Here is a 26,982-nt window from a genome sequence, read left to right on the forward strand (position 1 = left end):
AAAGGCATAATTTTAAGTGAATGACAAAAGCAGCCTCCCTCCTCCCTCAGGGAAGCTCAGTCACACGGCAGGGCCACCTGGCCTCCAGCCCTCACTGGGACGCTTGCGGACGCGACGCCCCGTGGGCAGCAGGGAGCCAGCAGCCAGCCAAGTGGCATCGGGCTGTGCTGTGCGCAGGAAAAGCCCAGCACCCAGGGAATCGCGCGGCGCGGGGACAGCATACCGGATCCTCTCCTCCTCGATGTTTTGAACCGCCTGGTCTCGGTACAGGACCTGGAGGATGACCTCGCGTTCCAGTTCCTGGAGGGAATTCAGACTGACTTCCCCGGCCATTCCGTCTCTCGTCTCTCGTGCGCGGACCCGTGTTGAGTGTCGCTCCACGACCAAGCCCCCTGGCTGGGGGTGGGTGAGCTCAGAGCCTCCAGGAGCGGCTCGGTGGCTTAAAAGCGCTCCCTCTCCTATGTCATTGGCAACTCTTTGGCTTGTGGCTCTTTTCTTTTTTTTTCTCTCCTTTTTAACTGCGTCACGCTCCTCAGGGAGAAGAAAGCCCCAAGAGGCTGTCCCTCAGCTGGACTGGTGGCTCCCAGAGCCTCAGGCCTCCGGAAGACCCTTTCCACCGGGTCCCGCTGCCGCCTCCGAGGTCCGTCGAAGACAAGAGTGTTATCTCTTTTCTGGGGTTTTGCCAGAGATTGTTATAAATCAGGCAGGGCTCTAAGCAGATAATTTCTGCAAAGCGGAAGCGAGCCCCGGTGGGAGGAAACTTACGAAAGGCGGTGAGAAGAATATCGAGGACGTTTAGAAAATAACCTTCGCCTCCAATGCTTTCAGGTCAGCAGTAATGGTAATTAAAAGCCCAGCCAGGTCAACACCTGTAGAAAAGACAGCAACAAAAGTGGCATCATTTTCCTGGCTTGCGTTCGCCCGCGGCATTATTTCGGAAACACCGAGTGTTCCACACAGACCCTTGCACTTTGTGCCACGGCGATAACGTAAGAATTTAACTTTTATTAAATTGGCCTTCTCATGTTTCTCAAAGCCAAAACGTCTAAACTTGGATTGTTCTTTTGTTTTTTTTTTTTAACTTTATTTATTTATTTTGAGAGAGAGTATGGGGGAGGGGCAGAGAGCCAGGGGTCAGAGGATCCAAAGCGGGCTCTGTGCTGACAGCAAAGAGCCCAACGTGGGGCTTGAACACACGAACTGCGAGATCATGACCTGAGCCTAAGTCAGACGCTCAACCGACTGAGCCACTCTGAACTTTAATTGTTCTAATAGGAATCCAGTATCTCCATGATTAGAGGCATAAAGGTCCATGATTAATGTACCTCATCCTAACTGACAATACACTAGAAGAACAATGTGCTCAACGCATAGCTATTATTTTTACAATTAACTTCAAAACTCAAAAAAAAAAAAAAACCTCTTAATCAATTGGGGAGGTGTGAAGGGACATCATCACAACCTCAATATAGCAATTATTTGTTTTTTAATGGTTTTCATGGACTGCCTTATGCATGGGGTCTCGTTTCTGTTTAATGCTGATTGAAAGGTTCTGTATACATTCTCCCTGCCTTTACCCACCATTGGTGACACTGGACTCACATGACCTTCCATTTGTTCCTCTCCCCAACCAAGAAGATGGCATTGAATTGATAAAACACTGGCTAGATGCATATCAGTGAAATGCAGAACGTGTAGATCAAATCAATATACTTTCTGTAAATGCCATTTTGTTATCAAATCTACATGATTTCCTTAGTAATAAGACTTCCTTTCGATGCTTCAGAACCTAAACTCCTTTTGTTGGGCTTCAACAGAAACTCACATTATATTATGATTCATAACAAATCACTGAATAAGAGGTTAATAGAGCCCTAAGGGATCCTTTCCTTTTTTTTTTTTTTTTTTTTTTTTTAGTTTTTTTTTAATGTTTATTTTTGAGAGAGACAGAGACAGAATGTGAGTGGGTTAGGGGCAGAGAGAGAGGGAGACACAGAAGCCGAAGCAGGCTCCAGACTCTGAGCTGTCAGCACAGAGCCCAATGCGGGGCTCGAAACTCACAAACCGCGAGATCATGACCTGAGCCCAAGTCGGAGGCTCAACCGACTGAGCCACCCAGGCGCCCCAGGAATCATTTTCTTTAAGCAGAGATTCTTATTCTTTTTTTCTTAATCTTTGGTAGTCTAGTGAAGCCTGTGTACTTAAATGCATAAAATAAAATACATTGAATTACAAAGGGAATCAATTATACTGAAATGTTTTAATATAGGAATATATATGTTCATTGACGCATGAAGTCATGAGTGTAACAACTACTATAATTTCAAAGTAGTGGTGATTATAAATCATATTTTGAGATATCTGTAACATGCCTTGTGGTATGAAAATATCTATGATTTCTACTGGTGACAGTCAACAGGTCCTGCTAGTTCTTCTGTGGTTTGATGCCTATATTCACAATGGAAGGAAATGCTATATTGTAGTTAGAGGTAAATAAATAAATGTGGAATCCCTTCCCCATCCAAGTTCATGGCCCTGTAGGCTAAGGACCCGTGGCTCAAGGGAGTCTAGATTTGTCATTTCCTCTGTCATGAGACAAAGTTAAAACACATCGCTCACCCAAATGCACTGGTTGCATGACAAATAGGGTGTCGCAGAGCTCTGCAAAGGCGCACACTTGGCCTCTAGTGTTCAGTAAGGTTCTCGCCAGTGCCTGCGCTCAAAAGGCATCCGATCTAGATGGTGGGAAAATGACAAATCAACAAGGACTCTGGGCTCTGGCCCAGCCTGGCTGGTAATCGCTGCATGGCTGTGGCAAAGCCTCGATTCTCCTTGGTCCCCACTTTCCAGATGAATGGATGGAACTTGTAGATCTTAGTTCCCCAAGAATCTGAGTTTCTGGAAAAGAGGAAAGTAATGTGGAATAAAGTATCATCAAGTGACAAGAGGTGAGGCGCAAATTGGCCCAATAAGTCACCAACCTTATGAGCCTATTTCTTCTCAACTTGCCCCTTGGTTCTTCTTTCTTTCATCTTATTTCTAATCATTAACCATACCATTGGACCAAGAACTATATCAGTGGTCTGATTCTCAAGTCTTTAAATTTTATTTATTTATTTATTTTTTAAGTTTCTTTATTTATTTTGGTGGGGAAAGGGGCAGAGAGAGAGAGGGAGAGAGAGAGAGAGAGAGAGAGAAAATCCCAAGCAGGCTCTGCATGGTCAATACAGAGCCCAACGTGAGGCTCTAACTCACCAACCATGAGAGCATGACCTGAGTCGAAATCAAGAGTCAGACGTTTAACCGACTGAGCCACCCAGACGCCCCTCAAGTCTTTCAAATGAAGAGGTTTGCACTTGGCTCAAAACACATGATTTGTGTGCACTGAGCTTTCTTTTCAGGTGGTTTTTGTACTCCACCCTCTAGCTCTAGTCGTGCAGTGCTAGGCTAGAAATGACATGACCAATGAACTCACTGGGGGAATCCTGGAACATGTAAATGTTCACTCGTTCAGATGGCAGGGTTTTACAGAAATACAGGATACAGTTATCATTTAACAACATTCCTCATCCTCTATCCAATCCATGGCTGCGGGCCTCCAGTGGGAAGTGCCCTTTTCATGGATGAGAGGGAGCTAACCCTCCCCTCAGTGGCCATTCACTCCTGGCTATAGAAAAGTGAAATTCAGTTTGTTTCTAGGAGCCGTCCATCCATCCATCCATCCACCCATCCACCCATCCAGCAAATACTTACTGAACACCTGCCAAGTGCCAACACTGTTCAAGTGCTTGAGCACACGACTTGATTGGTGATTTACACCCTATCCCCTGTCTAACAAGAATATGATGCTACTTACAATAAAAGCACAGAGGACAATTAAGATAAAGTCAGAGACATATCAGCAGTCAGAGTGGCAAGAGGAGATCATTCTAGCAGGAACCTGCAGTGAAACAGTCATTGTACTTGAGCATGGACGTATTTCTGACCTTCTTAGTAGCAAGGCAAAACCAAATAAAGAAACAAAACAAAAGAAAAATCAAGGTAGTGTAAGGGCACCTGGCTGACTCAGTCGGTAGAGCATGTGACTCTTGATCTTGGGATTGCAAGTTCAAGCCCCTCATTGGGTGTAGAGATTACGTAAAATTCAAATCTTAAAAAAAAATCAAGGTGGAGTATATCATTCTGATAAACTGAAAGAACACAAGAAGGACATCCTTGAGGTATAAAGGGCATAGACTAAGAAAACAATCAATTATTTGAGCAGCGGTTTGGCAGAAAGTAGCAAAGTTGTGCTTGAGGTATCGTTACTATATCGGTTTTAAAGCTAAGAATATAGAACCAAATCACAATTCATTGAATGCATTTCAAATAGAGAGCCAAACGTGGTGGTTTCTGGTATTCCAAATTGATGCTGGCATAAGCTTAGAAAACTAGAGGTGTAGGTGTTCTGTATCCATCCCACTGTGTTTTTTTATCCTTGACTTTCAGAAATTTGATTCTAACTTCTGTAAACCTTCAGTCACACAAGCACTTGGCTAATATTTATTAGGAGTAAAGCCTTCTATTGTTAGATGGAAATGTGCTTTTTTCTTTGACCTGAAGGATCTGTCTCCAGAGCCTGTCTAACCAAGGGGTGACTTTTGAAGTGATGCCCTCAGCACTGCAGACAGCATCACTCCAGAGTCATAAATCGGTACTGTTCATAGGGCATCACCCCAGGATCGGTCACATCAAGATTTAACAGAAGTGGAGGAAGATGTTTTCTCTTTGGTCTCCAGTGTCCTCCTAGTGTCCTGCCTAGCCTGGTGGCTTGGACTTTCCACGTAACAGGTTTGAGCCATGGTTGCTTCATGGTTGTTTCCTAGGACTCATTCAGGATTTTCAATGGGGGCAGTAACACCCTTACATCTTTAGAAATTTGTGGGATGCTTCTGGTTGGCAGAGTGACAAAGAACTGTCTCGCACTCCTATGCAAATGTTGACTATCTTACCAGACCATGTAATTGGGGAAAAAATTACAATTATCTGATAAAATTTAACTCTTTTATAAACACAGAGTGTATCTTCAAGGTTTTTAATATGTTCTGAATTTTCCAGATTGCGAATTACAATATATTTCATATAATGAGTAAGCATTGAATTTCATAGTTTTAAAAACCACTGAATTAGAAGATCCAACAATTTCTAAGGTCACTTACAAATTAAATTGTATAATTCTCTTGTTCATGTTGCAACACATTATTGGGTTTGTAGGAGAATGGGGTAAGGGAAATTCAGAATTGGTTGGTGGTGGTGGTCGTTTTGTGTTTTGGTCTGGGAACTTTAGTTTGTGAATTTGCACATGTAATTTCAGGTCTGATTTCCAGGTTATAATTGAGAGCTCAGAGTTCTTCTTTCAAGATGCAAATTATTTGAATTATTTCAGCTGCATTTTTTTCCCATCCTCTTGAAGAGAAGTTCTGGGGCTCTTTCTGCACTGGGATTTGAATTCTTAGTTTTGTATCAACTGCTAACTTGAAGATTCTACTCTGTGACCCATTTTGCAAATCACTCCACAATGATTCACTAAAACTGTTCTTAGCTCATGCTGTATTTCTGCAAGACAAAGTGCCCCCAGAACCGTGGTAACAATTCATTTTTAATTTTTAAAGTTGCTTGTGGTTGTTTTTTAGCGAACTTCCCAGTCAGTAAGCAGCACAGGCCCATGGTAAACACCAAGAAAGCCAGAGAGAATCTCAACCACCTCCTGGCGTTAGCAGGGGGAGGTACACCTTTACAGATTCTAGTCCCCTGTAGTAGAAACCATGCTGGAATATGTTTCATAGTCTTTGAAACACGGATAAAACAAACCTACTTCTCTTGCGGATGTTTTGATTGATGCGATGTTTTGGAGCAGAACACAGAGGTAGTAAAAGAATTACATGAAATCTATCAAAATCAGTTTGCATGCTCCTTGCACTGTGCTACGTGCTACTGTCTAGGATGACAGAGTAAGAGAGGAGAGTAACATCTGTAACCCTCACAAGGTGTCTTCGTGGCAAAGTGGAGACCCACCGAGCCTGGGGGACGAGGAGGAGCTGGTCTGAGGCATGGAGAGGGCATCTCTCAGGTGGGAACAGTGTATTTACCGACCCTGAGGCGGGAATGTGACATTCTTCCTCCAGCACGGGAGTCCAGCTTCTCCACAGCCTATAAACAAATTCCGGAGCACGAACATGGCCTTCCTGACATCCTGGGGTATTCCTACTTCTGCATCCTCACTCCCACTAAGTGCTCCACTGCTCCCATAGTGGACTCCTTCGAGACTATTCCCTCGAGCCCACTGGGCCCTTTTCCTTTTCTGTGCATTGATTGGCACCTACTCTTCCCTCCGTTGACCAAAATCTAAATTACTCAGAGACAGTGAGGGAACAGTCAGGAAAGCAGGCTTGGAGCCTGACTATGTGGGCGAGTAGCTCAGCTCTGCCTCTAACTGCTGAGATGCTGGACAAGTTACATAAACCCACTGGGATTTAACTTCCTTGTCTATACAGAGAACGACCGTGCCTACTTCATAGAGTAGTTGTGAGGATTAACTGTGTTGCTACCTATCGAGCACTTAGATCACAGTGGCAAGCACATAATAAGCAGTTGATAAATGTTCGCTGTAATTACTAGCGGTAGTGACAGTATCACCATCATCATTTTTAATCTTTCAAGGTCCGGCTTAATTGCTACCCAATTTTCCTTATTTGCAGTCGAAGGTAATCACTCCTTCTTCATTGTAACACCTTTCCACTTCGTATATTTCTCTATTGGGACACTGACTTCATGCTGGCTTGTAGTCAAGAATCCTTTCTAGTGGTGACATTGAGTTTTAGTGATCCCTCACCTCCCAGCAAGTAGTATTTGGCATGTGTTGAGAAACCCAGTAAATATTGTGTCACACGGGTTTGCTTGCAAAGCAGGAAGCACAAATTCAAGTTGAGTAGGAAGTAAGGAGAGTCAGGTGGGCAAGCACCCAATTCTGAAAGCTTCAGCCTTCAGAAATGTGAAAAGCACAGGAGAATCGGAGTCATTTCAGAATTTGAGAAGCATACTAACAAGCGTTTTAACGATCTCATGCAGAAATTCACAGCCCCACAGCCGGAGAGATGAAATCTCCCAGATCCATTTTTCTGAGATGCTCCTTTTTCAATCACTCTCTCACCCACCTGACAGATTCTTAAATTGTATTTATTTTGTCCCAAGCAAAGAAGCCAGGCTCCATTTTCATCCATGGGATGCCCCAACCTCCTTTCTCCACTGCACGTTTGTAATTTTGCAACCGTGACTGCCTTGGCTTTACAGCACTCCCCGACCTGTCCGTTTGTATGTAACAATTAAAACAGAAAACCAATACCGCAGCACCATTTTGAAGGAAAAATCTCCCACAGCCGCTTAGAGAAGCACTCTACCAAACTGTACCATCCCCACGTCAGTGGGGATACAGGGCGATCTGAGATCAAGCATAGCCACGTGCTCTCGGGCCAGTTGTTCAATCTCTGCCACACCCCCCTTCCTTCTCTGCCTCCTCTGTGACCTCCTCTGTGACCCTGCTTCACAGGGTGGATTTGGGGATGAAATAAATCACCCAGGTGGAGACCTAGAGCAATGGCTGGAATGAAGCAAGCAACGCTCAAACATTCCTCCCTGCAATCCGTCCCCCACGTAGGAAGCCCCCAAAGTAGGAGAAGAAGCCGTTTCTCAGGGACTGATAGGGACAGAGGCAGCGGGGTCCCCTCCTAAACGCAGCATGGTACTTCAATCCGTGTATTTCCATTTTGTCTGTATCCAGTCAGGCTGCATCCTGGTGCAACTCTGGCCTCCAGACAAACACAGCTGGGTTATGGTGTTTGGGGGCATGGGTTCAACAACATGGATTTCCAGGCCTTCTGTGTGCCAAGCATATGCCAGGTATTAAGGATGTACAATAAGGAAGACCCAAGTCCTGCATTCAAGAAGTTCACATTCCAGCCAGAAAATTTACTTGCAAGCAAATAAATTATAACACGGTGGGTTGAGTGTAAAGACGCCAGAATCTATCAACAGTAGCCAAGTTACGGAAAGAGTCCAAATGTCCATTGATGGATGAATGAATAAAGAAGATGTGGTGTATATTTACAATGGCATATTACTCAGCGATCAAAAAGAAGGAAATCTTGCCATTTGCAACAACACGGATGGAACTAGCGGGTATGATGCTAAGCGAAATAGAGAAAGAGAAATATCATACAATTCCACTCATATGTGCAATTTAAGAAACAAAACAGATGAACATAGGGGAAGGGAAGGAAAAATAAGATAAAAACAGACAGGGAGGCAAACTATAAGAGACTCTTTTTTTTGAAAGAGAGAGAGAATGGGGAAGGGGCAGAGAGAGAAGGGGACAGAGGATCTGCAAATGGGCTCTGCGCTGACAGCAACTAGCCCAGTGCGGGGTTTGAACTCACAAACCATGAGATCATGGCCTGAGCTGCAGTCGGACGCTTAACTGACTGAGCCACCCAGGTGCCCCATGAGAGAGACTCTTAAATACAGAGAACAAACTGAGAGGTGCTGGAGGGGTGCTGGGTGGGGAGCACGGGCTAAATGGTGATGAGCACTGGGCATTGTATATAAACGATGAATCACTAAATTCTACTCCTAAAGCCATTATTACACTACATGTTAACTAACTTGGCTTTAAATAAAATTTTAAAAATCAAATAAAAAAATGGAATTCTGGAAATGGTCCTTGAGTTAAAAAATAATAATAAAGTGCAAGAAGCTACAGAGAAGGAGAATGCTCGGAGGAAGGTGGGATTCTCCTTATGGAGGGAGCAGAGATGGCTGGGGGAGGGGGGACAACCCTGTGGGCCAAACATGTGGGGACAACCTTGCCGCGGGGACAAAACAGTCAATGGTGTGTTGAAATGCTGCCCGCTTTCCTTCCTCGGCCTCACAGCAAAGCTGGCCTGGCTTTTAGACCTGACAAGGGGGAAGCACGAGAATCACATAACTGAGGCAAAAGAACGAGGAGGACAGGAAAGGAGACCTTCTTTGCTTGCCGGCAGGTGTCCCCGGTTCTTTCACCCGATCCCGTGTCCTCTCTGAGCAGCTGGTCATCAGATCCTAGGCAGGAAAGCTCCCCCGCCCGACCGTGATGCAGGGGACGGGGACAATGGAAATGCGGCAAACCGCAGGGGCGTGCGTGGCCGGACGGTCGGCGCTGCCGGGGTGTTCGAGGGCAGCTACAGAATGTTCTCAAAGCCCGAAAGCCACAGCCGCGCAACGGCGGGTCGTTTCGGGGGGCCTCAGCCTCCGCCGCTCTGCTTCTACCACAGCTGTTTCCTGGAAGGGCCGCAGTCTGAGAACATGACCCCAGCCCTCTGCCTGGTACGGGGGGGGGTACTGAGCGTGGGAACGCTGACCCCCAAACTTCACCCGAAGTGCCGTCCCTTTTCGCTGGCGTATGGCACAGCCACAGAGGACACCGGGTCCACGTAAGGCCGGAGGTGGACGAATAACAGCTCTTGCCTCTGTGGTTCCGGCCCAAACGGGGCCGGTTCGTTTTTACAAAGGCCAGGTGACGCGCATGCGTGTCCACCAGAAAGCCCGAAAGGGGAACGGAGGGGCGTGGCTACGGATCCTTCGCCTCCCTGGTCCCTTAACCAGACGTGCGTTTTCCGGGAAACTGGCGAAGCTCACGCTTTGGCGTCCCTCCCTCGCGTGGCCCCGTCCGGGGCCCCGACCTCGTGTTGCATTCGTTCTCTTAAAAAAGTCTCCACAAGTTGTATGCACTTCAAGTCCTTACGGTAGGAAGTTGCGCATACATGGGCTTAACTCAAGAAGACGCAAAGCCCACCTGACATGGGAGAAAGGGAAATGAGCCTTTGTCCTGAAAGGTCGCTGCAGTTCACTGCTGATTCTACCGGTTCTTTCTCGTTCAGGTAGGTATCTTGCCACGAGAAAACCCCAAAAGTTGAGATCACGGTGCTAAGCGTATAACACGCAGTTGATAAACGTTAGTTTTAGAATCAAAGTTAAACACTGAAATAGAAACCCACAACTTCCAAGGCTTACACTTGACCTCTTCTCAAGGAAGAGTAAAGAAATGAGAATTAAAATTATTACCTTGTCACAGACACTGCTCATAATTGTTGTTATACTTTTTGTTGGACTAAAAGCAACTGTTCATTTAGCACTTACTTGGGGCCAGTCTGACAAGGGCTCTGCATACATTACCTCTACCTTCATTACAACACTATGAAGTAAGTACACCCATTTCACAGATGAGGAGTGTGAGGCTGGGAGCGATTAAGTAATTTACCTAAAATCACACTCCAATTTGGGTCTGTTGAACTTCAAAGCCTTATGCTTTATTTAGGCAGAAAAGTTCAGAAGCTAGAGTCTCCCGTTCAGCTAAGTCTTCAGTCTTAGCTGAATAATCTTTTTCTTACATCGATTCTAACTTCATAGTGGATCCTTAATACCTAACGCACATGTCTCCCTCATCATCTCTCCTCTTGCCAAGAAATGCATTTGGAGGTTAAGGCAGCTTACCCGAAAGAAGTTAAAATTAGACCCAGCTAACTGACTTTCTTTTTTTATTTTAAAAGTATATTTGTGTTCTATCTCCAAACTAGAGATTATGGGTGATGGAAACAATCTGAATCTATGAATCCACAGCAAGGCAATAATAAACTGTATGTACACTAATTTACAAGCCACAGAAGAAGTCCAACGTATGCAATAACCACAGTACGAAAACAATATAAATACAATCAAAACAAGCACCACCTTAAAAAAAAATTCACACCATATAACTTTTAGATAGAGTTGTTTGGTTTGGTGTGGTTTTCAACTAACTCTCAAGTATTTCCTCCATTCCATTTAAATCATTATTACCCTACCGTTTAAGTGTATGCTATTCAATAAAATTAGAAGTCATCCTCTGGCTAATTTATCACTGTTTTTGTCTCCCACCTTCTCAGTGTCATTAATTCAGGAAAAGTTACAATCACCATACTCTCTACCCACCTCACTCTCAGCACAACCTCCCCACATGGCTGGATGTGGATACTCACCTACCTTGGCATCTGCTTCAAGAGAGGAGACAGGGGGGCCTGTTCTGGAGAGAAGGAAGTCAACTTTTCTTCACTTTGGAACAACTGACGCATTTCTCTTTCCTTCCTGTCGGGCCAGTGCTGAAGCAGGGCAGCCTCTGCGCCCGCCCAGACAGCTTCTGTGGTTGCCCCCACATCGCCAAGGACCTCAGGAGCGAGGCCACCCAAAGCCACACCCAGGGGCTCTTGTAGGCCAACAGTCCACGGTCTTCAGATGGAGGACAGACGAAGCTGACGTTCCTGAAACTTTCACCCCTACCAGGGAAACCCCAAGACAGACTAGAAGCTTCAAATATTCAAACGTTTTCACATTTGCGAGGGGTTTCACATTGACCTCAAGTGTAAATGCCTGATCACATTGTGAAGAATGGTTACAAACGCAAGAATAACAAGACTGGCATAAGCTTCGGAGGGGGGAGGGTGCACCGCGGGGCTGGGGGGATTTCACTGAGGTATCCCATTCAAATACAATACGATAAAATCACAAGCAGGGGGAACACACCCCTATCAAGAAACTACAACGGCACCCTGGAAGCCCCTTTGTCTGCCCTTCCAGTTACTACCTTCTCCCCAAAGATAACTATTTTCCTGATCTCTAACACCACTGAGTCGCTTTCCTGTTTTTGCACTTTGTGTCAATGAACGTATATAATATGTTCTGCGTCTGGCTTCTTTTGTTCAGCATGCTTGAGGCTCAACCGTACTATTGCAGGTGTTGGAGAAAACAGACCTCCGTGCTTTGGAGACAAAACGTAATGCCAAGACAGAGTTCGGGATGGAGAGGAACCACAGCTTTAGTGCTGTGTGGGCTCAGGAGGCTGCTGCAGGCTGAGGCTTTCAAGAACCTGCAAGCCCGCCTGGAGGAAGAGTGGGGAGGGTGTAGGGAAATGCAGGATGGGGCCGGTTTCCACAGGAAGAGGATACTTTCTGCCAGCCTCTTCAGTCACGTTTTCCAGGTGGTGCCGGGTTCCTGAAACAAAAGGCTGACGAGGCAGGAGGTGAGGTTTTGCCAAAGAGAGGAAAAAGGTGACTTTAAAATCAAGCTTCTCTGAAGCGTTAGTGCAGCCATTTTGATTTTTTGTTCAACTTTATGCTTTTAAGGGGTTTCACATGTGGTTATAGTTTACTCATTCTCGTTGTGGCATTATATCCTATGAATACATAACAAGCTTATCTATAGCACTAGCGATGGCCATTTGTGCGATCCGTCGTTTGGGCTGGTCTGAACAGTGCTGTTACGAACATTCTGGTATAGTGTCTGGGCGAATTCTTGTCCGTGTTTCTGTTGGCTATGTGCCAGATATGGAACGTTCAACACTAGTAGCTGCTGCCAGTCTTTCAAAGTGGTTATGCTAATTTGCACACCTATCAGAACCATGTTCCCCCAACACTTACTATTTGCCTTTCTTATTTTATCCATGCTGGTCAGTGTGTGTTGGAATCACATTCTGGTTTTGATTTTCATTCCCCTGATATTTAAGGTAGCTGAGCAATTTGAACATTATTTTTTCGGTTTATTCATCATTTAGCTAGCTACTTTGCTGCAGGGCCTGCTCAAGTCTTTTGCCTATCTTACGATTGGGTTATCTGTCTTTCTGTGATTGATTTATAGAAGTTCTTTATATATTCAGGATATGAGTCCTTTGTCAGGTATTTACATTACATATATCTTCTCCCACTCTGTGGACTTGTTTTTCCATTCCCTTAGTGGGCTCTTTTGAGGGTCTCAGACTCACCTTTGGGGATGAAGTAGTGTGAACTCTAACTGAATGATCAGGCAAGTCAGATGATCCCTGAAAATAAGGTGCACTGTGTGGCCTTGGGAGTCACTAGATACCTCTGAACACTACTGGGCCTCAGTTTCCTCAACTGTAAATGAGGTTCACTTTGATCATCCCTCCGGCTCCTCAGTTCTGAAATCTCATTCTTCTGCGGCCTGAGGATGATGACCTGAGATGGTACATTCCATCAGGGGAGGAGCAGGGCTGGGAGGGTGGGTGGTAACGGGCCGTGAAGGATAGTGGGCTGCGACAAGAGGCAAGAGTGAATTAAGAGGGCAAGCTCTGGGGTGAGACAGACAGATCAGAGTGACCTTGAGCAAACCATCTGGCCTTCCAGAGCCATTTCCTGGTGAAGGCCACAGGCTTCCCTCTTCGTTTTACAGTTCATTCTGTTCATTCACAGATATTTATTATGTATTTGTTATATCAGGCCCTGCCATAGTGACTGTGGTTGAGGACCGCTGGCCTAAGAAGATCTTTAGTAAATAATAACTGTTATCTGTTTAATAGTAATTTTACTATTTGTAGCATAAGACACTAAGTGAATCCATTTAGGAATATTTGGAAGAAAATGTTTTTGGAATGAGGGTACCCTATGATATTTATTTCCAAAGTAGGTGTATTACTTAGCTAGGGGCTGCTGTAACAAATACTTGTGTGGCTTAAACAACAGAAATTCATCTTCTCATAATTCTGGAGTCTAGAAGTTTAAGATCAAGGTTTTGGTAGGATTGGTTTTTTTCTGGAAGCCTCTATCCTTGGCCTGTAGTTGGCCGTCTTGTCTTTGTGTCTTCACAAGAGCTCTCTGTGCCTGTCTGTGTCCTAATTTCTTCTTTTCTTTAATGTTTTTTATTTATTTTTGAGAGAGAGAGTGAGAGAGCAAGAAAGAGTGCTCAAGTTGGGGAGGGGCACAGAGACAGGGGACAGAAGATCCACAGCAGGCTCTGCACTGACAGCAGGGATGGAACTCACAAACAGTGAGATCGTGACCTGAGCCAAAGTCAGACACTCAACCGACTGAGCCACCCAGGCACCGCTAATCTCTTCTTCTTAAAAGGACACAGTCATATTGGATTAAGGCCCACCCATATGACCTCATTTTAACTTGACTACTTATTTAAGGACCCCATCTCCAAATATACCTTATTTCCAAATACAGAATGTCACATTCTGAGGTACTGGGGGATTAGGGCTTCAACATATGATTTTGAGGAAGGACACTTCAGACCATAACAGCAGGATATAGTAAGAAAATACTAGAACTTCTATTTATATTTAATTTTTAAAGCTAAAACTTAGACTGGATGGATGTTTAATGAATGGATTCACCATTGAATATATCACCATGGGAATAAACATAACCTTGAGATACAAGATCAAAAATTGTTCTTGCTAGGGGGGCAAAATTAGAGAAGTCTGGAGACCACTGGCCTAAGGCCTTGGGCTGCAGTGGACAGCAGGGAAGGGTGGAGAAAGGTGGGTGTTGAGAGGCACCTGACTGGCTTGGTTGGTGGCGCATGCAACTCTTGATCTTGCAGTTGTAAGTTTGAGCCCCACATTGGGTATAGAGATTACTTAAAAATAAAATCTTTTAAAAAACAAAAATATGGGTGTGGAAATTGAGCAGGTATTGATTAGATCACATCTAAAAAAAGAGCGAGGTGACACAGGGCTGGCCTGGGGCTTAGACCAGAGTAGCCCTGGAAGGGGACAGTGCCAGGATTGGTGCATGGGCAGGAGTCAGGCAAAGAGAGTGAACATGATAAATCATCAAGACATAACTCCCGAAGGCTCCGTGTGGTGGGTTGTAGCCCTCTTCTTCTGTAAGTGTCTGCCTGTAAACTCAGGCTGGTCGAGAGACTTGCTCTGGATGATGAAACGTGTGCAAAGGTGACCCCTGCCTCCTATGAGCCGCACCGTCCTAGCCAACACACGGGGTCACTGTTCCCTGTCCCTTCCCCTTCCCTCAATGATTCTGGCATCAGGCTGCTCCATCAGTCTGGTCCCAGTGTGGAGAAGACATAGGACAGAGCCATAACAGACCCCTAATGGTCACATAGTGTGGGTGACAAACACATCTTCGTTGTTATCAACCACCAAGAGTCTGGGGTCATTTGTTTCTGCAGCTAACCTAGCCTGTGCTGATATGGTGTAATTTTTCATACACACAGAACTGATCAAATATTTAAGAACTACTATAGCATAAAAATCAACCAGTCAGAGAAATGCCCGCTGGAGGCCCCTGCTATGCCCCAAGTTATCCTTTAGTTGTTGGATCTTGGGTATGGGGTCTCAAGGATGGGGTGGAGGGAGCCAGGATCAGGGGGAAGAAGGAGCCAAGGGGCCCGGAGCAGCAGCCATTTCCAGGTACGGAGGAATTTCAGTCCCACTTGCCTGTGCTTCCCCGCTGACAGCAGATCTAAGTATAGGTATCTCTTAAGTAATCTTGTTACCACATAATTTCTCAGCACAGGACTCTCACTTCAGGTATGTGTCAGCCACAAGTTTCTTTTCTTCTCCATTACGGCATCAAATTCCTCAGGCCCGAGTGTTTTGGCATTATCATCTTTGTCATCAAATGGGTATGATTCTCACTGGCCTGGCACGACTCCGTGGTCCATCTGAGTAACACACTCCTGGGCACAGAGAAAGGCAGGAAAACTCGAACATCCACAAGATTGGATGGTGAGGGGCTGCAGATTACACACAGCACTGCAAGACCCAACTGTGCCTGTTAATATTCTTTTTTTTTCAGGTGACACGGCTAAGATTATGAGGTCAGCACTTGCTAAATAAAGGCGCTGGCAAGGCCAATCCCTACTTTAAAGAGTTTGTGTTTAAGGGACTTGACTCGAGGGGCACCTGGATGGCTCAGTTGGTTAAGCGTCGACTTCGGCTCAGGTCACGATCGCACTGTGGGTTTGTTTGAGCCCCGCGTCGGGCTCTGTGCTGACAGCTCAGACTCTGGAGCCTGCTTCGGATTCTGTGTCTCCTTCTCTCTCTGCTCCTCCCCTGCTCGCGCTTTGTCTCTCTCCCTCTCTCAAAAAAATAAACGTTAAAAAAAGTTTTTTTAAAGGGCCTGGGTTCACAGGAAGAGAGCACGCGGCATCTGCAAGCCCACAGCTAATCCCCACATTGAGAAACAAACCAGAGATTCGTTCACTGGCTTGCTGCACAGAAGCTAAACATTCTAAGCTACGGCTGAATACCAGAGATGAATGAGCATCTATGAGCCGGTGTGCTTATACTTCAGTACTTACGATGGACACTCTTCGCAGATTGAGGGTGCTGGACACGGCAGCTAGTGAACGGCCAATGCCGTAGTGATTTTATTCCTCGGCCCTACGGCCTGTCTGCCAATTGGGCGGCATATAATAGCATAGCACATAGCATTTTTCAAAGCACTGCAACACCACTGAGCACAGAGAACTCACGTCCTCCTGTTTACAGAAAATGTTCTTAACATTTTCCCAGAGATCATATCTTAGTAAACTCTGTAGCCTCGACTCCAGCTCAGAGGCTGACACAAAGTGAAGGTTCAATGTACGTGTGTTGAACAGGTGAACGAACTGCTCTAAAGAGAAACAGCCCAACTTATCCATTTCTGAGGCACAATGTGCACATGGCAAGATCGTTTAATGAATGTTCTTTGATAGTTAAAATTGGAGAGCAGTACCCAGTGCATATGAGATAAAGTCATGTAAAGTTTTTTTAAAATTCAGGGGTGCCTGGGTGGCTCAGTCGGTTAAGGGTCTGACTCTTCCACTCAGGTCATGATCTCGTGGTTTGTGGGTTCGAGCCCTGCATGTCAGCACAGAGACCGCTTGGGATTCTGTCTCCCTCTCTCTCGGCACCTCCCCTGCTTGCTCTCTATCTCTCTCTCAAAATAAATAAAAATAAAGTCAAAAAACTTTTTAAATTCGCCTGTACATGTTTTCTGTGGATTTCTGCACGTGCTGAGTTTCAATGACACTGTAACTTAAAGTCTAGGCATTACTAATGCACCATCCCAGCAGCCATTTAGAACACTCCGTTGAATTAAGAAGTTCCTAAAGGGCTGTGGAGCAACCTCTAGAAGATGCCCCAAACCACACAGCACTCAAATACAGATGTCCACTCAGAACCTGTTCACTCTGCTTTGCACATGATTCTAAGACACTCACCTGATTTCAAGGACGTAGCAAGACCAGAAAAAGACCTGGTCTCCAGGTCCACAGCAGAGCAGCGAGAGCCAATCAGGAAACAGTGAAGAGACCCGTTTGGCTGAGGAGCGTGGCGGCGCTAAGGGCCCAGAACCCGGCAGGCAGAAGGACTCCTAAAATGGGATCTCAGGTGAAGCTGGGAATGCCGGGAAGCCAGATAAAGACATGTCAGAATTAGAACCACGTGTGAGGCACAAAGGCTGAAACACTGGGACAGGTGACTCGAAGCCAGATAATAGGAAGGGAATGAATAGCAAAGGAAAATACAGTTAGCTGAGGTCAGGTGTCTAGGGCAGAGCAGCCTTGCGTGTCTCACCGCTGGGATCTCTGCTCACCAGCCCTCTGCCTCCCGCAAGGGAGCAGATAATCGCATCTTTTTTCACTCCGCAGCCCTCTGCAGTGGCCGTGAGGCAAAACGGATGACCCTGGGGAAATCATTCGTTCGTTCGTTCATTTATTCATTCAGTCAATTGTAATTATATACCTACTTGTGCCAGGCATAATGGAAGGGGTAGGGGGTAGTGCATCAGTGAATAAAATGGCTTCTGCCTGCCTGGAACTTAGATTCATAGGGTAGAAACAAAGGTTTCTGATGGATTGAAAGTGAGCTCTGTAGCTTAATTCTACTATATCTCAAGGGCTTGTGGTCAGTGCTTCCTGGGGGGATGGAAAGTGGGTTTCAGCAACTGCACTTTAGAGAGGTAAGAAGTGATAGCCTGATTTCCAGGACATAGCAAGACCAGAAAAAACAGCCCCCCAAATCAAAGATCTTAGCCACAAAGTACATGCAAACAAGTGCCCAAACACTCCAGTCTTTCTTGGAAAGTACTGTACAATTACTAATTTTCAGAAAGACCCCTGTATACAAGTGTCTATTTAGGTCAGTTTGGTTAAAGCAGCCAGGAAGTGTGCAGCATTTCACAAAATTTTCCACCCAGAATGGCTTTTTTTTTTTTTTTAATTGGTACTTAAAAAAAAAAAACAACTCATTTATATGGAAAATTTACCTCCCTAAAACAGGGTTTCGTTCAGAGCTGAAGTTTCCTAATCCTGGATCTCCAGGAAGAATGTAACTAGTTTCTCAGCTGCTCATCATTCATACTCAGAAATCCCTTTGCAGTGTATTACAGGATGTCCGAATCCATTTGAACATTAAAATTAATCCATACAGCACAAGCTGGAGGGAAGGTCCGGACGACTCTTCCTCTCGGAATGGCTTTTGTACATTTGTTTTGTTGTAGTTGCTGCCAGGCTACCTCGCGGGTTCCCACGGAAACCACCCTGCGGAAGACGGGAGGAGGGGCCGATCCCGAGTCCCCAGCCCCGCTAGCCCGGCGTGGGAGGGGCCCTGGAGCTGCGCCGGCCCGCAAGGAAGGCGGGGCGAGGCGCGAGCCTGAGGGGCGGAGCCTGAGTGCGCCTGCGCGGTGCGCGCTACTCAGGGAGGCGGAGGCGACGTGCAGGAGGAAAGATGGAAGACTACCAGGCTGCCGAGGAGGTAACCGCCGGGTCAGCAACAGGAAGGGTGGAGGCCGAGAGCCCCGGGCGCGGGTGGGCGGCGGCAGCCAAGGGCGTGTGTGGGCACCCGGGCCGCGTCTGGACGTGGGCAGCGGCAGTCCGAGGTGCAGGCTGACGGCACCGGCCCCCTGCCGAGCGCTTCGCGGTGACCCCCGGCCCGGCCTGCTCTGGGCGTCGTCACCCTGCCCGGGGGGCGGGGCGCGGCAGGGGCTCCCCGCGCGGCGGCGTGAGCCCCGTCGTTCTTCCGGGAGGGGCCCGCAGCCCTGGGACTTCTCCCTGCGGCCGGGAACACCCCGCCGCGCCTCTCCCGTCTCCGGGCGTCCCCGGGTGTCCCCGGGGCGCGTCCCACGCCCGCCCCACGTCCCGGGCCAGCCCGGTGCCCGCCGCGCCCCTGGCCCAGCCCCGCCCCGAACCTGGCCCCGCGCCGGCCCACCACGCCCCCGAACCGCTCCACGCCCGCGGCCCAGCCGCGCCCCCAGACCTTGCTCCACGCCGGCAGGGCCGCCGGGAGAGTGGTATCACTAGCTCCCTTTATTCCGTGGTGCAGACCCCCCACCCTAGATTAGGTGCTCCACGTCCATGGGTGGGGAAGGCTGAAGGCCGCCGCGTGTGCGTCTGCTGTTGTAACTGAAGACTACAGAGTGACATATATGCGTGACACGCACGTCCAGTCACATCTTCTAAGTCCCTTCAGTAATGGATTTGATGCACCTGCAAAATGCGGAAGCGCACAGGAGGAGAGCCTGCCTTTGTCTTCCGTTCCGCACCTTGTTCTTCAGTGTGGTGCTTACATCCACCGTGGCCACCATCCCTTAGGTTTCATTTTGAGTTTGAGATGTCAGTATGATAACTCCTACTTGGGAAAAATAATCTCTTCTTGCCTCAATGAAGAAGCAGCAGGGTAAAGCACACAATTATTTGCCAAGCAGAAGACATTCTAACAGCGGGCTGGTAACATGGCTTTCCTTCAGTTTAACATGCATTCAGGGACTATAGCTGATGGATGCTACTATTATAGAAAAATATTTGCCCATTTTCTTCCTGCTAAGTAATAATTCTTGCTGCCCATTTTCTCCTTGCTAAGTAGTAATTCTTGTTGAAATAGAGTCCTACAGATTATGCAGCCTGTCAAAAATAAAAACGATAGATGAATTTGGTAAGGTTTGCTATTTTACCATTTTTGAAACTTAGTTTAAGCAGGGATGTTTAGAGGGGGAAAAAATTCTAATGCTTGTACCATGCGACTTGGCAGCACAATCCTGTGTTTCAGTGCTGGTAAAAAACCAAGTGGATCCATGGTGCGTAAGCAGCTAGCAAAGGAAAAGCTTTTCCCTGTAAACTCATGTAGGAAAATGGCTCATATTATAGGAATATCTATAAAACTTTAAAAACGGAAATGACCCTGTAAGAGAAATCTCTTAATACTGGCATTTCAATTCTGGCTCTCCCACCAATGAGGTGGCTAAGTGACTTCATTATTCCAGATCTCACTTACAGATCTGAGGATTGAAGGGGCTGAACAGAGCATGTGTTTTACAGGAGATAAAGCCCTAGGCCCTTGCATGATAAGAGGGCAACTTCTTCCTAGTAGGCGTGCCTTAGGTATTTACTAATGGATGCCAGTCCTAACAGCTTCTGAACTAAGCCTTTTCTGCATATCCTCTAATTTCATGTAAATATCTGGACCTTTGTAAGACTATTCTCAACTCCTTGTTCCTATTTCTTGTAGAAGTTGAAATTGCCCAGTGGATTCTGTACAACTGCTCTACTTTTCCACTAAATCTCCACTGAAATGCCCCTCAACCTTTTCCATATTTTAGCAATGTGGATAGTCACACAGGGATTTTCCTGTATGGTTTAGGATCACTGAAGTCCCCTGGAAGACTTTTTAAATCTCAAGAAGTCATTTAACCTGTAAGATAGTGCAAATTTTCATCATTTGGTGAGTTGGCTTTGTCTCCCAAGTATGCCTTCTGAGCAGAGCAAGTGAGAGGGCTTCAAGGCAGTCTGCTCGTGATCCTCCCGGAAAGAAAGGGGCATTGCTCAGACGGGGCCACAGTGGACAGCGTCCCAGCTGGGAGGGAAACTCACTGCCAAAAGCAGGGTGCTCTGACTTTATTCCACCAGGATTCACAATGACTAAGGGCCTCGGGCTGCCCTCTAGAAGGAATGTCCAGAGCTCAGTATTGTTCCCAGGATTCAGACAGAACCTTGTACCCATCCAAATGTACAGTATGTGTAAAGAAAACCCATTTGTAAACTCTGCCTCTAGATTACTGCAGCAGCCCAGCTCATCCTGACACACCTGTGGAAAACAGCTGTGCTAGCAGCTGGTTTTGTGGTCTTGAGGTAGGACAGCATTGAGAAGAAAACATAATTATCAGAAATAGTTTAATCATTGTACTTTATCACTAATGGTGGTTAAAAACAGAAACAGAAATGTCTTAAGTGTCAAACCTCCTAATGAGTTTGATCAGGCAGAGTGTTCACTAATGTAAACAAAAATCAAGTCAGTCAGTAAACTTTTGTATTTGTTAATGATCCCAGCAGCCAGTTGAAATGGCTAGAGAGACTGAATCTAAAGTGGAGTCAGTCTTTTGGACCATGGCATGATTAAAACAAAGCAAAAACCTTTAAATTATATACATTGTCTAGACTCCTGACTGTACCAGCTCTGCGATTCTAGAAGAGCCACTTGGTGTTTCTGAGCCTCATTGTAGTGTTTTCCTTGGTAAAATGAACAATCTAGTTCAGTTATTTCTAAGTCTTCATTTCTAAATTATGTTCATTACCTAAATTTGCATTAATCAGTGCAGTGGAAACAGATCTTTTAAAGCCATGAAACTTAACTAATTTTCTTCCTTACAGACTGCTTTTGTTGTTGATGAAGTGAGCAACATTGTAAAAGAGGTAAGAGGAAAGATGCTTATTTTTTAAATGTTGATTAACGGCTTTATGAGTAAAATAACGTGTTTTAAATACTGTCTTGGAATTGTTTCAGCTGAGCCTGTGTGTTTTGGCATTTAAAATAACAGTTTTTACGTCAGTGAATATGTAGATCAGAATTACTCCCATATTATGTAAATTATATATTTTAAACCAGACAGGAAACTGTATGTACTGACATTATTATTGAATGTTACTAAGGTTTGATTCTATAACCTTTTAGCATAAAAGACTCCTGTCATGGTATACAAATAAATGTTTCTGGTGTTGAATAAAGAGTATGTAAAAAAAAATGAGTAACTTCCGGTTACTTAAGACCTGGTGATCCAGTTGGGGCTTACCTGCTTATTTTTCGTATATTCCTAAACTACCTATTTTATCATTATTGACCATGCCCCAGTGGATGCATGGAAGACAGTGGATGACAGTGGAAGACAAAATAGGGTATTTGTTCTTCATTCATTTAAAAAATACATTGCAAGGGGGCATTAGGGACCGACCTTCAAGGACTTTACAGTATGGGGCAGGGGAAGGCAGGCACCTGTCAATCATACTGGGAATTGTAAACTTGCATTCCCTGTGTGGTAACTGCTATAGCAAGTGGTGCTCTGAAGGATTTGACCCATCTGGTGAGTTCGGAGCTAGAATCTGGAGAATGAGTAGGAGTGGTGTTAACTCTGCAAGAAGAGGGGGTAGACGTTCCAGGCATTACACGTGTTCAAAGGCCCTGTGGTGGGACTGTGCTTGGTATGTTTGAGGGACTGAAGTGAGGCTGATGGGGCTGTAGTGCAGAGCACTGGGGGAGCCTGGGGCAGGAATGAGGCCAGAAAGCTATTCCTAGTCTCCTTCCCTTCCTGTGTAAATTGAGACCAGACTGAAGCCATTGGCCAGGAGAAAGCCATTAGATGATTGACGTTTAACAGTCTCAGTTGAGGGGCGCCTGTGTGGCTCAGTTGGTTGGATGGCCAACTTCGGCCCAGGTCATGGTCACGCTTCGTGGGTTCGAGCCCCGCATCGGGCTCTGTAGCTCAGAGCCTGGAGCCTGCTTCAGATTCTGTGTCTCCCTCTCTCTCTGCCCTCCCCCCAATACTCTGTCTCTTTCTCTCAAAAGTAAATATTAAAAAAAAAAAAAATTTAAAAATAGTACCAGTTGAGATATGTGTAATGGGGAATTGACTCTAATGCAAACAGATTACTAACGAACGCCAGAATAATGAAGAATCACAACCTATTTTCGTGACCCAACACCAAAAAGCAGAATGTCGTCGTCCTACCATGTACATTATTCACCGTCCCACGTGATCTCCTGGTGGTCGTGCAGGATCTGTAGTGGTGTGCTTTTCACGGTTTTCCTACACATGATGTTTCTTATGGAACACGGGTGGGGGGAGCCACACCGGACCTGTGACACGTGGGGCTGGCTTGTTGTGAAGTCCCCTTTGCTCTCGCTGGTTTTCGGCCTCCTCTTAGACTCTACTGCCTGCAGCAGGTATGGTTAAAAGTAGACCTTCCCAGGCCCCGTGGAGGCCTGAAGTAATATCCTGTAGTACCTTCATGTGGTCACCGGCCCTGACAGCTTTTTCACCCCTGGCAGTAGGTTAATTCTTCACTTGAGCTATTTTAAGGATTGGGTAGTAATAAATTTGGGTGCGTCCAAAAGTGGAGTTTTCCTCCTCCCTGAAAAACACTGAATTCCAAAGGGTATGTGGACAGTTGCCAGAGTTGAGCTTGAGTGGTGCCTCCCCCTTTCTTTGACCAATGTCCAGATCTTCTAACAACCGGGTCCCCTTAAACCAGGAGTGCCTATCTCCCAGTCCCATTTTATGCTACGAGCTGGGGAGGGGGGCAGAACATGTCAGGATGAGAAGGAGTTAGGACAATGGTGGGGGCAAGATGTAGAGGAAGGCCGGGTGCTACATGTGGGGTGTTTCATGTCACCACTCAGAGTCCCGGGACAGACAGGTAGAAACCAGGGTGGGACTTAGGTAGCTCTTTGTTCCTCAAAAGCAAGATCACTGAGCTTATGTTCCAGACAATAGACCCTATTCCGTCTCCAATGTGCACAGCTCTGAGCCCAGGACTGTTTTTTTCTGCTTCTCTGAGGACAGAACTGGGCCCTCGCCAAATGTTTACATTCTATCTAGGTCACAACTGTCATCAGAACTCGGGTTTCTGGTTTCCAGCACAGCAAAGTTAGAAAAGGGGTAGAGAAGGAAGTGGCTTAGAGGCAGGCACACTGGCAACCAACGTAAAAGGCCCAGAAAATCTTCAGATGGTAATAGCCTGACTACAGACTTGCAGCCTCACTACACAGCAAGAGCAGGGGCAAGCGGCCATATGTATTCCTGAATACAGACATACGTACATAACATGAGCCCGCACCGGGACACAACACAGAAAAAGACCAGGAATTTCAGATAGAGAAATTCATCATAAACTTAAAATAATTTTTATAATATATAGGGGTCTTTCTTTTGTAATCTGAAAAGTGTACTTCTGTGTTAATATAGTTCCAGAAGATGCTGGATAAAGGAAGTTTGTTTGTTTTTTTTTTTAATTTTTTTTAACGTTTATTTATTTTTGAGACAGAGAGAGACAGAGCATGAACAGGGGAGGGGCAGAGAGAGAGGGAGACACAGAATCCGAAACAGGCTCCAGGCTCTGAGCTGTCAGCACAGAGCCCGACGCGGGGCTTGAACTCACGGACCGTGAGATCATGACCTGAGCCGAAGTTGGACGCTCAACCGACTGAGCCACCCAGGCGCCCCTAAAGGAAGTATTTTTGAATACATGATTATTTGGATAGGTTTGTGCATTGAGTTGTACAGACAACCCATATAAAGTCTTATATCTACTATATTTTTAAGAAAGGAACAGGCAAGGGCCCCTGGGTGGCTCAGTTGGTTGAGCATCCGACTCTTTGATTTTGGCTCAGGTCATGATCCCAGGGTTGTGGGATCGAGCCCCGCTTCAGGCTCTGTGCTGAGTGTGGAGCCCGATTTTCTCTCACTCTGCCCCTCTCCCCCGTTTGCATGCTCGCTCACTCTCTCTCTCTCTCAAAAAAAAAAAAAAAAAGGGACAAAGGGAAATATTTTCTAGCCTCAGTAGGAAAAGTATTGATTATCTCCAAGTACTAAATGCAACAGTAAACATTAAATTCAGTCAAAATGTGTTTAAAATTTGACAGACTCTATATAAGTGTGGATTTTTAAAAATGAATATAAACCTTAATGAAATAGAACACTGATAAGCAAAGGATGTATTTGCACAAGAGTCCTCATGGTGATGAATAAGCTTACGTTTCAGGTAGATTGTATTTTAGCAGTTCTTAGGGTGATGAACTCAGTACTACCTGGAAGGTGTTGGCTGTGTTCTGCCAGCAGTGACCTCTGTCCTTTGTGTTCTAGGCTATAGAAAGTGCAATCGGTGGCAACGCCTATCAGCACAGCAAAGTGAACCAGTGGACCACAAACGTAGTCGAACAGACTTTAAGCCAACTCACCAAGCTGGGCAAGCCATTTAAATACATCGGTAATGCATTTTTGCTTCTCATATATATTGTCGGTGGTTCTTTAAATACTGATGAGAGGCACGTGTGGCAGTGTGGTGTCTGACCTCGAAGTTCCCAGTAGCAGTTGGTCGCGGTGTCGTGTGCATTACCACCCGCCTGGCTGGAACAGTTGCAGGGCGCATGGCACAGGATTTCCCAGCATTGCAGATCAGCTACTTTAGAACAGGCATGTGGTGAAGGAATGGGAAGGGTGTGATGTGTCACTGTCATAGGACCAATCTACCCTGATAATATTTTGTCGTGCACATCAACCACGTGATCTGCATGTATATGCCCAGAGTAGGCTAAAGTAGGGTTGCCAAGTGTATCTCTCTAATAAAAGTTTGTTTTAATTGAAGTGACCTGTGTAATTATGCAGAAGAACGGAGCAGGGTTACACACGGCAAGTTCCTGCTTCTGGGACAGCTCTACGGACGGTATGGTTTTCCCTGTGTTTTGTGAAGGCTTGTCGTGGGCTTTTCTTTTCCCTGAAGGCCTTGAGGCGCCTCCTTGATCCTGTTGAGATCTAGATCATTCAGAGCAGTATTTTGTGAAATGTGTGCTTGGACATTTCCCGTGTTTGAATGCATGCTTATTAGTGGCGCCTGGGTGACTCAGTCAGTTAAGCATCGGACATCGGCTCAGGTCATGATCTCGTGGCTCGTGAATTCGAGCCCCACGTCGGGCTCTGTGCTGACAGCTCAGAGCCTGGAGCCTGTTTCAGATTCTGTGTCTCCCTCTCTCTCTGCCCCTCCCCTGCTTGCGTTCTGTCTCTCTCTCTCAAAACAAATTTTTTGAATGCATGCTTATGATTAGACTCACCTTTAACACATTTCCTAGAAGAGACTTACTGGCTTTCTTTCTTTGTGTGCCGTGAAGAAAGGTGACAAGTCAGACTAGCGAGCCCCCGTCTTCCCGAGTTGAGTGACGCTGTGCCTTCTTCCCCACAGGCAGCTGCACTGTGCGGTGGGAGAACAAGACCATGTACTGCATCGTCAGCGCCTTCGGGCTGTCCATCTGAGCCGCGGCCGACCCTCCGCTCCGCTCCCGGCCCTCCGGGAGGCCGGTGAACGCCTTTCTCGTCCTCCTTCAGCGTGGTTCTTGGGGCGCTCTCCAGATGGAGAGAAAAGCCAAAGGCTGGCCCTGTTCTGCGAACAGCACCCCCAGGTCCGAGGACTTGCCATCCCAGGCAGTCAGGCCTCTGCTGCCACTCGTCTTAACTATTTCTTTTCAAAGGTGCTAAAAACTGAAATCTGCTAGTTTGAAACTTTCTCTACTCTTCTGAATGATTCAGATACACTAATTTTCCACACTTTGTACTTTGGTTAGAGTAATAAATTATTCCAATTTAAAGTCTGTGTTTTTCTTCATAGTCTAAATAACACCACAAATGAATTCTTTCAATGTCATTAGTGACTTTAGAGTCTAAAACTGCAAAAACAAAAAAGGAAAAGTTACAGTTTGGCTTTAGTCTTCTCAGTACAATGATTTGCTGCTTTTACCCACAGGACCAGGATTCCACTGGCTTCTGGGAGTGGGTGAGCTGGTTCCTACTCCAGCCAGAGAGCTCTGGTCCCCACATGCTGCCCAGTCTCCATTTTTCAGTAGCAATCAATCACCAAAAACATGTTTTAGTACATCCAGGCTTCCAAGATGCTTTCATAACATTCATTTTGTGTCCACAATTAGACCATTATTTATAAGTCAGTAAACGTGTTTGGAGATTATCTGATTTAAAATCTTATCCAAGTAAGGGGAGGGGTGGGCCCCAAGCCTTAGTCTGTGACCTCCTCTCAGTGCTCATCCACAGGCACATTCGCACTGTAATAAAGACAGGCTTCTATATCTGCTTGCTGAATTGA

General features: G+C 46.0%; 2 protein-coding genes and 1 long non-coding RNA gene across 9 annotated transcripts in view; 2 read left to right on the top strand and 1 right to left on the bottom strand.

Annotated features, from left to right (window-relative positions):
- Positions 1–349, bottom strand: part of SYTL3 (synaptotagmin like 3) — an 81,334-nt gene extending 80,985 nt beyond the window's left edge. For all 5 annotated transcript variants that reach the window (XM_019412690.2, XM_019412689.2, XM_053904310.1 and 2 more), the window contains exon 1: positions 224–349. In XM_019412690.2, coding sequence (XP_019268235.2) covers positions 224–333 — 110 coding nt within the window. In that variant the 5' untranslated portion in view covers positions 334–349. The remainder of the gene's footprint in view (positions 1–223) is intronic.
- Positions 350–862: 513 nt separating this feature from the next.
- On the top strand, positions 863–11,782 carry LOC109245371 (uncharacterized). 3 transcript variants are annotated; one of them, XR_008422829.1, is made up of 2 exons: positions 863–989; positions 10,995–11,782. It is a non-coding gene; the product is annotated as an uncharacterized LOC109245371 (long non-coding RNA). The 3 variants fall into 3 exon arrangements; XR_002070840.2 differs by lacking the exon at positions 863–989 and adding an exon at positions 8,365–9,396; XR_002070839.2 differs by lacking the exon at positions 863–989 and adding an exon at positions 9,836–9,950.
- A 6,727-nt stretch (positions 11,783–18,509) lies between these two features.
- DYNLT1 (dynein light chain Tctex-type 1) lies at positions 18,510–26,473 on the top strand. The gene is made up of 5 exons (XM_019412685.2): positions 18,510–18,604; positions 21,493–21,534; positions 24,978–25,101; positions 25,480–25,557; positions 26,071–26,473. The coding sequence occupies exons 1-5, from the start codon at positions 18,578–18,580 to the stop codon at positions 26,139–26,141; spliced, it is 342 nt and encodes a 113-aa protein (XP_019268230.1). The 5' UTR covers positions 18,510–18,577; the 3' UTR covers positions 26,142–26,473.
- The last annotated feature ends 509 nt before the right edge of the window (positions 26,474–26,982 follow it).

The sequence above is a fragment of the Panthera pardus genome, unplaced genomic scaffold (genome assembly GCF_024362965.1).
Source record: "Panthera pardus isolate Hobbes unplaced genomic scaffold, ASM2436296v1 HiC_scaffold_17, whole genome shotgun sequence".
NCBI classification, from domain to species: domain Eukaryota; kingdom Metazoa; phylum Chordata; class Mammalia; order Carnivora; family Felidae; genus Panthera; species Panthera pardus.